The 12,974-nt window shown below is 45.4% G+C and overlaps 1 protein-coding gene across 2 annotated transcripts in view; it reads right to left on the bottom strand.

The window, feature by feature from the left end:
* The window catches only part of trpm7 (transient receptor potential cation channel, subfamily M, member 7), a 161,971-nt gene that overhangs the window by 95,060 nt on the left and 53,937 nt on the right, over positions 1-12,974 (bottom strand). For both annotated transcript variants that reach the window (XM_078241110.1, XM_078241111.1), the window contains exons 6-9: positions 8,800-8,924; positions 8,529-8,700; positions 4,865-5,039; positions 3,934-4,057 (exon numbers count right to left, since the gene is read on the bottom strand). In XM_078241110.1, the coding sequence (XP_078097236.1) occupies positions 3,934-4,057; positions 4,865-5,039; positions 8,529-8,700; positions 8,800-8,924 (596 nt within the window). The remainder of the gene's footprint in view (positions 1-3,933; positions 4,058-4,864; positions 5,040-8,528; positions 8,701-8,799; positions 8,925-12,974) is intronic.

Below are 12,974 nucleotides of genomic sequence, written 5' to 3'. Positions count from 1 at the left end.
TTCCAGCACAACCTCTTTCTTAAAATCCACATACTCAATCCTTTCAGTCTACCGCACGCCAGCTGTACATCCACCAGGTCCTTCTCCTCTGTGAAAACCGAGGCAAAATGCTCATTGAGCACCTCTGCCATTTCTACTGGTTCCATACAGACTTTCCCGCCTTCACCTTTTATAGGCCCTATTCCGTCACGTCTCATCCTTTTACTCTTCACATATTTATAGAACGCCTTAGGGTTCTCCTTAATCCTACCTGCCAGGGCCTTCTTGTGACCCCTTCTGGCTCTCCTAATTTCCTTCTTTAGTCCCTTCCTACAAGCCATATACTCTTCTAAATCCCTATCTTCGCCAAGCTCTCTGAGCCTTTTGTACGCTTTCCTTTTCTTCTCGACTAGGTCCCGCACAGCTTTCGTGCACCACGGTTCCTTTAACCGACCAACACCTCCCTGTCTGCTCGGAACGTTGTCCTGTAGAACTCTAGACAGACATTCCTTGAAAAACTGCCACCTCTCTTCAGTACATTTCCCCGAGAATAGCTCCTTCCAATTTACTCCTCTAATTTGCTGTCTAATGTCTTCATATTTCCCCTTACTCCATATAAACACTTTCCTAGCTTGCCTGATCCTCTCTTTTTCCAATACAAGCATAAAGGAGATAAGAGTTATGATCGCTATCCCCAAGATGCTCTCCCACTGAGAGATCTGACACCTGTCCAGGTTCATTGGTCAGTATCAGATCAAGTACACCTCTCCTCTTGTAGGCTTGTCCACATGCTGTGTCAGGAAACCCTCCTGAACACACCTAATGAACTCTTCCCCATCCAATCCCCTTACCCTAGGGATATTCCAATCTATGTTTGGGAAATTAAAGTCTCCCATCACAACAACTCTGCTATTACTGCATCTCTCCAGGATCTGTTTCCCTATCTGCTCCTCCACCTCCCTGTTACTATTGGGCGGCCTATAGAAAACTCCCAGCAAAGTGACCGGCCCCTTCCCACTCTGAACTTACACCCACAGAGACTCAGTGGACAATCCCTCCACAGCATACACCTTCTCTACAGCTGTGACACTATCCCTGATCAGCAGTGCCACTCCACCCCCTCTCTTGCCTCCCTCCCTGTCCTTCCTGAAACATCCGAATCCCGGCACCTGGAGTATCCAGTCCTGTCCCTGAGACATCCAAGTCTCCGTAATGGCCACAACATCATACTTCCAGGCATCGATCCATGCTCTGAGCTCATCCCCTTTATTCACTATACTCCTGGCATTAAAGTAAACACATCTCAATCCTTTGCTCTGAGCTCTCCCCTTCTCTATTCCCTGTCCATCCGCCCTCTTGCACTGCCTATAACCCTTCTCTGTTTGCGAGCTACCTTCCTCACTCTCAGTCACCTCATTTTGATCCCCTCCCCCCAACCTATCTAGTTTAAACTCTCCCCAGTAGCCTTAGCCAACCTTCCTGCCAGGATATTGGTCCCCCTGGGATTCAAGTGCCACCCGTTTTTTGTGTTCAGGTCACACCTGCCCCTGAAGAGGTCCCAATGGTCCAAGAACCTGAATCCCTGCCCCCTTGGTGTCATCTGCAAATTTACTGATCCACCCTTCAGCCCCTTCCTCCAAGTCATTTATAAAAATCACAAATAGCAGAGGACCCAGCACTGATCCTTGTGGTACACCGCTGGTAACTGGTCTCCAGTCTGAAAATTTTCCATCCACCACCAAAGAACAAAGAACAGTACAGCACAGGAAACAGGCTCTTCGGCCCTCCAAGCCTGTGCCGCTCCTTGGTCCAACTAGACCAATCGTTTGTATCCCTCCATTCCCAGGCTGCTCATGTGACTATCCAGGTAAGTCTTAAACGATGTCAGCGTGCCTGCCTCCACCACCCTACTTGGCAGCGCATTCCAAGCCCCCACCACCCTCTGTGTAAAAAACGTCCCTCTGATATCTGAGTTATACTTCGCCCCTCTCACCTTGAGCCCGTGACCCCTCGTGATCGTCACCTCCGACCTGGGAAAAAGCTTCCCACTGTTCACCCTATCTATACCCTTCATAATCTTGTATACCTCTATTAGATCTCCCCTCATTCTCCGTCTTTCCAAGGAGAACAACCCCAGTCTGCCCAATCTCTCCTCATAGTTAAGACCCTCCATACCAGGCAACATCCTGGTAAACCTTCTCTGCACTCTCTCTAACGCCTCCACGTCCTTCTGGTAGTGCGGCGACCAGAACTGGACGCAGTACTCCAAATGTGGCCTAACCAGCGTTCTATACAGCTGCATCATCAGACTCCAGCTTTTATACTCTATACTCCGTCCTATAAAGGCAAGCATACCATATGCCTTCTTCACCACCTTCTCCACCTGTGTTGCCACCTTCAAGGATTTGTGGACTTGCACACCTAGTCCCTCTGTGTTTCTATACTCCTGATGACTCTGCCATTTATTGTATAACTCCTCCCTACATTATTTCTTTCAAAATGCATCACTTCGCATTTATCCGGATTAAACTCCATCTGCCACCTCTCCGCCCAATTTTCCAGCCTATCTATATCCTGCTGTATTGCCCGACAATGCTCTTCGCTATCCGCAAGTCCAGCCATCTTCGTGTCATCCGCAAACTTGCTGATTACACCAGTTACACCTTCTTCCAAATCATTTATATATATCACAAATATATACCACCCTCTGTCTTCTGTGAGATATGATGTGGAGATGCCATCGTTGGACTGGGGTAAACACAGTAAGAAGTTTAACAACATCAGGTTAAAGTCCAACAGGTTTATTTGGTAGCAAAAGCCACATAAGCTTTCGGAGCCCCAAGCCCCTTCTTCAGGTGAGTCACCTGAAGAAGGGGCTTGGGGCTCCGAAAGCTTGTGTGGCTTTTGAACATAAGAATATACGAAATAGGAGCAGGAGTAGGCCATCTAGCCCCTCGAGCCTGCCCCGCCATTCAATAAGATCATGGCTGATCTGAAGTGGATCAGTTTCACTTACCCGCCTGATCCCTATAACCCCTAATTCACTTACCCCTCAGGAATCCATCTATCGTGATTTAAACATATTCAACGAGGTAGCCTCCACCACTTCAGTGGGCAGAGAATTCCAGAGATTCACCACCCTCTGAGAGAAGAAGTTCCCCCTCAACTCTGTCCTAAACTGACCCCCCTTTATTTTGAGGCTGTGCCCTCTAGTTCTAGTTTCCTTTCTAAGTGGAAAGAATCTCTCCATCTCTACCCTATCCAGCCCCTTCATTATCTTATAGGTCTCTATAAGATCCCCCCTCAGCCTTCTAAATTCCAACGAATACAAACCCAATCTGCTCAGTCTCTCCTCATAATCAACACCCCTCATCTCTGGTATCAACCTGGTGAACCTTCTCTGCACTCCCTCCAAGGCCAATATATCCTTCTGCAAATAAGGGGACCAATACTGCACACAGTATTCCAGCTGCGGCCTCACCAATGCCCTGTACAGATGCAGGTACTGCTATGTGAGAAAAGTTTAAACAGGTTGGGTCTGTGCTCCTTGGAGCTCAGGTGAATGAGGGGCGACATGACAAGCAAATAAGGAGGATGTTTCCACTCAATGGGAGAGTGTAGGACCAGAGGGCATAGTCACAGAATAAGGAAGTGCTCATATAAAGGAGAATTTGAGGAAGAATTTCTTCTCCCAAAGATGGTGAATCTTTGGAATTCTTAACCAGGAAGCTGTGGAGGCCGGATCCTTGAATGTCTTCAAGGCTGAGATCGATCCATTTTTAACCAGTGGGGGATTAAGAGTTACAGAGATAAGGCAGGAAAGTGTTAGATCAGCCATGATCTTTTAAATGGTGGAGCAAGCTCAAAGGGCTGAATGGCCTAGTCACGTTCCTAATTTTTATGGTGTTATGAAGCATACAGCCCGCCTCAGTACATTATTGTAACAAAACTTACAAGTTCTCTAGTTTTCATACATTCCATCAGAGTCTGAAATAGATGGTGTGCCTCACTTTGGCTGAAGTTGAAAGTCTTTTTGATCGTTGTGAGGATTTCCAATTCCAACCCATCTGGAAGTATTCTAGAGGAGAACCAACCACAGAAATCAGTTAAGCAATCGGTTGCTGAATCAACAAACGTTCCTACAAGGTAAATAATTCTGAAAAATTAGACATGACATTAAAAAACAATCTTGTTCCAATTGGCTATATGGCAATCTATTATTTTCACTTGTGTTTAATACTATTAGTCTAACTTGTCTAGAGTTAAATTGTCTTTTAATTTGCTTTTTGGAAAAATCCTTTATTATTTTCTTTCACTGTCGATATTTCTTCATAACCTGTTATCTGGAGCAATTTGGACATTTTTCACTATAACAAAGATGAACAAAGATGGTTACAAGATGGTCTTCAAGAATATTATGGGTTGTTTAGTGTTTTTAAAAAAGAGTTCTAAAGCAGAGTTTATAACTTGATTCAAAAAGACATTAAATAAACACCTGGAAGAGGGGAGTATTGAACATTGGGATCAGAATAACTGGCTCACCTACAGAAAAAGTGCATACTTGCAATAAATTACCTATTTTCTGTGCTTCAACATTCTACGAAGCAGTTAAAGATTGCAGTAATTTCAAGGCTTCAGTTTTATAATGAGACTTATAAAGGGGGCAGAAAGGATTCTGACAAAAAGGTCATTGATCTTAGATGTTGACCTCTTTTCTCTCCATAGATACTACCCGATCTGCTGAATATTTCCAGCATTTCCTGTTTTATTTCAGATACACACTTTAAATAAGCAGAGCAGTTCAATGATATTTAACATTTAAGTTGCGCCAAATTCCTTTCTTCCTTCCTGTCCCGTGCTATGCTTATGCACAGATGTTTCTTACCCTCCTTCTTCCGTCTGCTTGTGCACATAGGCCAGAAGGTCTGCAGCTCGACCAGTTCCTTCACATACCACGACAGGCACTGGGGGGCTCTCCAGCAGGTATTCTAACACGGTGGGTATTACATTAGGGCCACCTTCAAATATCAAAGCAACTACGGGTACACCTTGGCCAATTCCTATAAAAACAAAGCAAAAAATAGCAAAGCAATGTTTGTTTTCATCAAATCCCTAGAGTACAGAAGAGGCCTTTTGGCCCATTGAGTCTGCACCAACTCCCTGACAGAATATCTTACCCAGGCCCTCTCCCTTGCCCTATCCCTGCAACCCCACACATTTAATGTGGCTAATCCATCTAACCTACACATCTAAGGGGCAATTTAGCATGGCCAATCCACCTAACCTGTAACATCTTTGGATTGTGGGAGGAAGCCCACACAGGCATGGGAAGTATGTGCAATCACCACAGAGTCATCAAAAGGCCAGAATCGAACAGGGTCCCTGGAATTGTGAGACAGCAGTGTTAACCACTGTGCCACCATGCTTGGAGGGAAGAGGGAAAATAAAAGTAATTTCATGACAAAATACTAATTTATATAAGGGGTAAAAATCAGATGGCCTGATAAGATCAGTCATGGTGCAGTCAGTATCTTTAGAGAATCTGCACTCAGCAGCTAAAGTCACCAGCAGTTAGATGTTAACGGACAATAGAGATACAAGGACAGCAGACTGATTCTATTCTGATATTGAATAGGTTGTTTGGTCTGGAGTGAAGGAAAAGGCAAACAGTCATTTATATCAACTGAATTGAATATAACAGAAGCAGCAGGTTTCAGAGCTGTGGAAAAGTCACCCGGACTTGATGCCAAACTTGCTGAGTCTTTCATAGAACATAGAAAGCCACAGCACAAACAGGCCCTTCGGCCCACAAGTTGCGCCGATCACATCCCCACCTCTAGGCCTATCTATAGCCCTCTATCCCATTAAATCCCATGTACTCATCCAGAAGTCTCTTAAAAGACCCCAACGAGTTTGCCTCCACCACCACCGACGTCAGCCGATTCCACTCACCCACCACCCTCTGAGTGAAAAACTTACCCCTGACATCTCCTCTGTACCTACCCCCCAGCACCTTAAACCTGTGTCCTCTCGTAGCAACCATTTCAGCCCTTGGAAATAGCCTCTGAGAGTCTACCCTATCCAGACCTCTCAACATCTTGTAAACCTCTATCAGGTCACCTCTCATCCTTCGTCTCTCCAGGGAGAAGAGACCAAGCTCCCTCAACCTATCCTCATAAGGCATGCCCCACAATCCAGGCAACATCCTTGTAAATCTCCTCTGCACCCTTTCAATGGTGAGTACATGGGATTTAATGGGATAGAGGGCTATAGATAGGCCTAGAGGTGGGGATGTGATCGGCGCAACTTGTGGGCCGAAGGGCCTGTTTGTGCTGTGGCTTTCTATGTTCTATGAAAGACTCAGCAAGTTTGGCATCAAGTCCGGGTGACTTTTCCACAGCTCTGAAACCTGCTGCTTCTGAGGTGACCAGAACTGCGCGCAGTACTCCAAGTGGGGTCTAACCAGGGTCCTATAAAGCTGCAGCATTATCTCCCGACTCCTAAACTCAATCCCTCGATTAATGAAGGCCAGTACGCCGTACGCCTTCTTGACCACATCCTCCACCTGCGAGGCCGATTTAAGAGTCCTATGGACCCGGACCCCAAGGTCCTTCTGATCCTCTACACTGCTAAGAATGGTACCCTTCATATTATACTGCTGCTTCATCCCATTGGATCTGCCAAAATGGATCACCACACACTTATCCGGGTTGAAGTCCATCTGCCACTTCTCCGCCCAGTCTTGCATTCTATCTATGTCTCGCTGCAACTTCTGACATCCCTCCAAACTATCCACAACACCACCTACCTTGGTGTCGTCAGCAAACTTACCAACCCATCCCTCCACTTCCTCATCCAGGTCATTTATGAAAATGACAAACAGCAAGGGTCCCAGAACAGATCCCTGGGGCACTCCACTGGTCACTGACCTCCATGCAGAGAAAGACCCCTCCACAGCCACTCTCTGCCTTCTGCAGGCAAGCCAGTTCTGGATCCACAGGGCAACAGCCCCTTGGATCCCATGCCCTCTCACTTTCTCAAGAAGTCTTGCATGGGGGACCTTATCGAACGCCTTGCTGAAGTCCATATAGACCACATCCACCGCTCTTCCTTCGTCAATGTGTTTGGTCACATTTTCAAAGAACTCAACCAGGCTCGTAAGGCACGACCTGCCCTTGACAAAGCCGTGCTGACTACTTTTGATCATACTAAACTTCTCTAGATGATCATAAATCCTGTCTCTCAGGATCCTCTCCATCAACTTACCAACCACTGAGGTTAGACTCACCGGTCGGTAATTTCCCGGGCTGTCCCTGTTCCCTTTCTTGAATATAGGGACCACATCTGCAATCCTCCAATCCTCCGGAACATCTCCCGTCTCCATCGACGATGCAAAGATCATCGCCAAAGGCTCCGCAATCTCCTCCCTCGCCTCCCACAGTAACCTGGGGTACATCCCATCCGGTCCCGGCGACTTACCAACCTTGATGCCATTCAATAGTTCCAACACATCCTCTTTCTTTATGTCCACATGCTCGATCCTTTCTGTCCACCGCAAACCAGCAGTACAACCACCCAGATCCCTTTCCACCGTGAATACCGAGGTAAAGTATTCATTAAGCAGCTCCGCCATTTCTAACGGTTCCGCACAAACTTTTCCCCCTTCACCTTTTAAGGGTCCTATGCCTTCACATCTCATCCTTTTACTCTTGACATATTTGTAGAAAGCCTTGGGATTCTCCTTAATCTTACCCGCCAAGGCCTTCTCATGACCCCTTCTCGCTCTCCTAATTTTCTTCTTAAGCTCCTTCCTACATCCCGTATACTCCTCTAAATCTTTCCAGCATTTTCTCTTTTTATTTCAGATTTCCAACATCCGCAGTATTTTGTTTTCAAGCTCCTGCTACATCAGTATTACAAATCCGAGATTCAGCTCAACATTTATTTAAATAGCATAATTTCTAAACTGCCAGGACATGAATGAGACTACTGCAGCTGTTCCAACATGTTAGACACAAATTGTACAATTGTAGACTCTTTCTATTTTCAAACTCTGGGTAACATTGTTAAGAACTCCAAACTTAAAAGATTTCTTCCTCAACTCAAATCACAACTGAACAGAACTCCAGCCTGTTGATCTCATCATAGAATCCCTACAGTACAGAAAGAGGCCATTCGGCCCATCGAGTCTGCACCGACCACAATCCCACCCAGGCCCTACCCCCACATCCCTACATATTTACCCACTAATCCCTCTAACCTACGCATCTCAGGACACTAAGGGCAATTTTTTAGCATGGCCAGTCAACCTAACCCGCACATCTTTGGACTGTGGGAGGAAACTGGAGCACCCGGAGGAAACCCACGCAGACACGAGGAGAATGTGCAAACTCCACACAGACAGTGACCCAAGCTGGGAATCGAACCCAGGTCCCTGGAGCTGTGAAGCAGCAGTGCTAATCACTGTGCTACCGTGCCGTCCCTATAACTACAAAACATATCATTCAACAACTGCAAATCTTTGGTGTATAAATGTTTGCAGAACTCACTTGCGTGAATCTTCTGAAGATTGATGTGTTTTTCTAGCTCTCTCCGAAGCTTTACCTCAGCACCGTATTTTCCAACTGTGCCGTCATCAACCAGAATGAAATGGGAGTGCAGACTGTTTAGAACATTCAGCTTACTCAGAGGGTTTAACAATGTTTGGTATGGGGCAATAACCTGCAAGTGAACAGAATCTCTGGGTTACATTCAAAATATTTCACAAGAGACGTAAAGGTTCAGCAATGCAGAGTTCAAACTGAAACATAATATTCTTACATCTCTTCCAATAAGATCATTCCTATTTTCAATCACACCCCAAGGGGCAATTCCAATTGTGCAAATCTTTCGAGATGAACGCGAAATGTGTTCTTTCAGTGCATCACCAACATGTTTCACAACACCTAGAAAGAAATAATGTTCAAACAATAGCAGAATGAGAAGTTCAACCCGCCTTGCACAATAAACTGATTAAAAATTAAGTGGCCATTTTACTCATAGTAAAGCAACATATAAAACGGTGATGAATAAATCCTTGCGGGCGGACGGGGGCTCAGTTAACTTCTCAGCTTCACCATAGTATGTCAATACTGCCAAAAAAATCATGAGAATTACATGTAAATAAACAAGAGTTTCATTTATATAGCCACATTAATGCATCAAACTTTCCAAGGCATCACTAAGCTGTATTAAAATACTGGGTTATTTTAAGCATCACTGTACACTTGAAAGAAATCTGCTCCAATGTCCCAACATGCTTCATTTTGTTGTGGCAAGGATGAAGGGGCACATCCAGAAATCAGGAAGCCAGTTCCCATCCTTACACTACTATAGTTAGATACAAAAGGACAAACTGGGTGCTGACTTTCAGTAAAACGGAAAAGACAAGTCAGTCCCAGCTCATCGAGTTTACAACTGCAACAAAACCTGATCAGCTCTCTAATATATTTAATGGGAGTGTTCTCCTTGTCTCACTGAAGATCATGGACTTCTGCGTAAAGACTACTCATTATTCTGAGTACCTCTCTTATTGGAACACAATACATTACTGCCATCTGGCCACTCTCAGCAACCCAAATGCTATATGTTTGGGTAAACTAGAAGTCACATGTAGGACATCCAAATTTGATAGTCCTCACAAGAGGGAAGAAAAAGTTAAATTAAATTCTGGATGAAGTTTAATATTTTTAAAAAGACTTCACTATCACCCTCAACACATGCTTTACTCAAAAGGCACATACCTCAATGACATGGTTTGTTTTAACATTTTGCAATTAGGTAAATTAGTGGCTTCAAACACAGCTTTAGATAAAAATCAGTGATGCTTAGATTATGTCAGTGGTTCCCAAACTTTTTTCACTGGGCCACACTTTCGGAATAAAAATTTACTCGTGCCACACCGAATTTTTTATTGATAAGAAATACATTTTTTAAAAAACAAACTACTACTTTATAATATGATCTCGGGACATCCAGAAAGTATAAAACAATCATTTTGGAAAAATATCTAATCCATGTTTAAATGTTTCTTTGATTGTCCTTGAATCTTCCCGCCACACTTGCCATCCTCTCCCGCCGCACCAGTGTGGCGCGCCGCACCCTTTGGGAACCACTGGATTATGTAATGGAAGCACTACAAATCTTTAGTGAATCTACAAGTAGATTTCACGGGTCTGACTCTTCAGTCACCCTTTTATTACATGTTTGGATCAAAGGGACCTGGGTGTCCTAATACACCGGTCACTGTGAGCAAGAATGCAAATACAAGAATGCAAATCAGTTCACAGAATCTCAGAACTGGAATGGCACAGGAGAAGGCTATTTGGCCCATTGTGTCTGCACCTGCTCTCCGAACCAGCAACGTGATTTAGTGCCGTTCCCCTGCCTTCCCCCCGTACCCTTGCATCTTGTTTCTATTCAAATCATCCAACACCCTCTTGGATGCCTCGATTGTGCCTGCCTCCACCAACTTCCAGGCACAACATTCTAGATCCCAGCCACTCGTGTGAAAACATTTTCTCTCGTATCACATTTGCTTCTTTTGAAAATCACTTCAAATCTGTGCCCTCTTGATCTTTTTACAAGCAGTAACAGTTTCTCCCTATCTATCCTATCAAGTCCCCTCATGATTTTGAACATTTCTATCAAATCTCCTCTTAACCTTCATCTCTCCAAGGAGAACAGTCCCAACCTCTCCAGTCCATCCTCATAGCTGAAGTTTCTCACCCCTGGAACCATTCTTGTAAATCTCTTCTGCACTCTCTCCAATGCGTTCACATCCTTCCTATAGTGTGGCGCCCAGAACTGTACACAATATTCCAGCTGAGTCTAACTAGTGTCTTGTATAAGTTCAGTGTAACTTTGTTGTTCTTGTACTGTGTGCCCCTATTGATAAAACCCAGGATACTATATACTTTATTAACTGCTCTCTCCACCTCTCCTGCCATCTTCAATGATCTATGCACATATATACCCAGGTTCCTCTGCTCCTGCACCCCTCTAAGAATTTTACCCATTACTTTATATTGTCCCTCCACGTTCTTCCTACCAAAACGCATCACGTCACACTTCTGTATATTGAACTTCATCTGCCACCCATCTGCCCACTCCACCAATCTGTCTATGCCCTTTTGATGTTCTACATTGTTCTCTCCACAGTTTATAATACTTCCAAGTTTTGTATTATCCAATTAGGAAGGCAAATGGCATGTTAGCCTTCAGTGCAGGAGGACTTGAGTACAGGAGCAAGGATGTCTTCCTGCAGTCAGACAGAGCCTTGGTGAGACCACACCTGGAGTACTGTGTGCAGCTGGTCTCTATGTAAGAAAGGATATACTTGCCATAGAGGGAGTGCAGCGAACATTCACCAGACGTTGAATGTCTAGTGAATGACAGGCTTGTCGTATGATGCACGATTGGATCGACTGGGCCTGTGTTCATTGCAATTTAGAAGTATGAAATGGGATTAAATTGAAATGTGTGAAGTTCTGACAGGACTGGATGCAGGGTGTTGTTTCCTCGGGGGTGTGTGTGTGTGTGTATGTGTGTGTGTGCGAGTGTGTGTGCGAGTGTGTGTGCGAGTGTGTGTGCGAGTGTGTGTGCGAGTGTGTGTGCGAGTGTGTGTGCGAGTGTGTGTGCGAGTGTGTGTGCGAGTGTGTGTGCGAGTGTGTGTGCGAGTGTGTGTGCGAGTGTGTGTGCGAGTGTGTGTGCGAGTGTGTGTGCGAGTGTGTGTGCGAGTGTGTGTGCGAGTGTGTGTGCGAGTGTGTGTGCGAGTGTGTGTGCGAGTGTGTGTGCGAGTGTGTGTGCGAGTGTGTGTGCGAGTGTGTGTGCGAGTGTGTGTGCGAGTGTGTGTGCGAGTGTGTGTGCGAGTGTGTGTGCGAGTGTGTGTGCGAGTGTGTGTGCGAGTGTGTGAGAGTGTGTGAGAGTGTGTGTGAGAGTGTGTGTGAGAGTGTGTGTGAGAGTGTGTGTGAGAGTGTGTGTGAGAGTGTGTGTGAGAGTGTGTGTGAGAGTGTGTGTGAGAGTGTGTGTGAGAGTGTGTGTGAGAGTGTGTGTGTGTTTGTGACAAGGTCTCAGCTCCTTGGGATACTGGGCATATCATTTAGGACTGAGATGAGGAGAAAGTTCTTCACTCAGACGGTGATGAACCTGTGGAATTCTCTACCACAGAAGACTGTGGAGGCCAAATCACTAAAAACATTTGAGAAAGAAACAGATAGGTTTCTCTACTAAAGTTGTCAAGGCATAGGGATTGAGCACAGGTGTATGGTGTTTAGATAGAGGACCAGCCATGATCTTACTGAATAACAGAACTGCGTCCAGTTCTGGTCGCCACACTACCAGAAGGACGTGGAGGCTTTGGAGAGAGTACAGAAAAGGTTTACCAGGATGTTGCCTTAGCTATGAGGAGAGATTGGGTAAACTGGGGTTGTTCTCCCTGGAAAGATGGAGGATGAGGGGCGACCTAATAGAGATGTATAAAATTATGAAAGGCATAGATAGGGTGAACAGTGGGAAGCTTTTTCCCAGGTCGGAGGTGACGAACACAAGGGGTCACGGGTTCAAGGTGAGGGGGGCAAGGCTCAACACAGATGTCAGGGGGACGTATTTTACACAGAGGGTGGTGGGGGCCTGGAATGCACTGCCAAGCAAGGTAATTGAGGCGGACACGCTGGGATCGTTTAAGACTTATCTAGATAGCCACATGAACAGACTGGGAACAGAGGGATACAAACGAATGGTCTAGTGGGCACATGAGTGGTGCAGGCTTGGAGGGCCGAAGGGCCTGTTCCTGTGCTGTATTGTTCTTTGTTTCAGGTTTAAAGAGCCGAATGGCCTACTGCTGTTACCATTTTCTATGTTTCCATGAGTGACAGGTACCAGGCAAGCAGGGAATTTAGTAGAAAGTCATTACTGGTCAATGTCTTAGCTCAGATTTGGTCAAAACACCAACATGT

Source organism: Mustelus asterias, chromosome 24 (assembly GCF_964213995.1).
Source record: "Mustelus asterias chromosome 24, sMusAst1.hap1.1, whole genome shotgun sequence".
Classification (NCBI taxonomy): Eukaryota; Metazoa; Chordata; class Chondrichthyes; order Carcharhiniformes; family Triakidae; genus Mustelus; species Mustelus asterias.
Note: the sequence above shows the minus strand (reverse complement) of the source record. Positions and strands in the feature narration are given on the sequence as shown.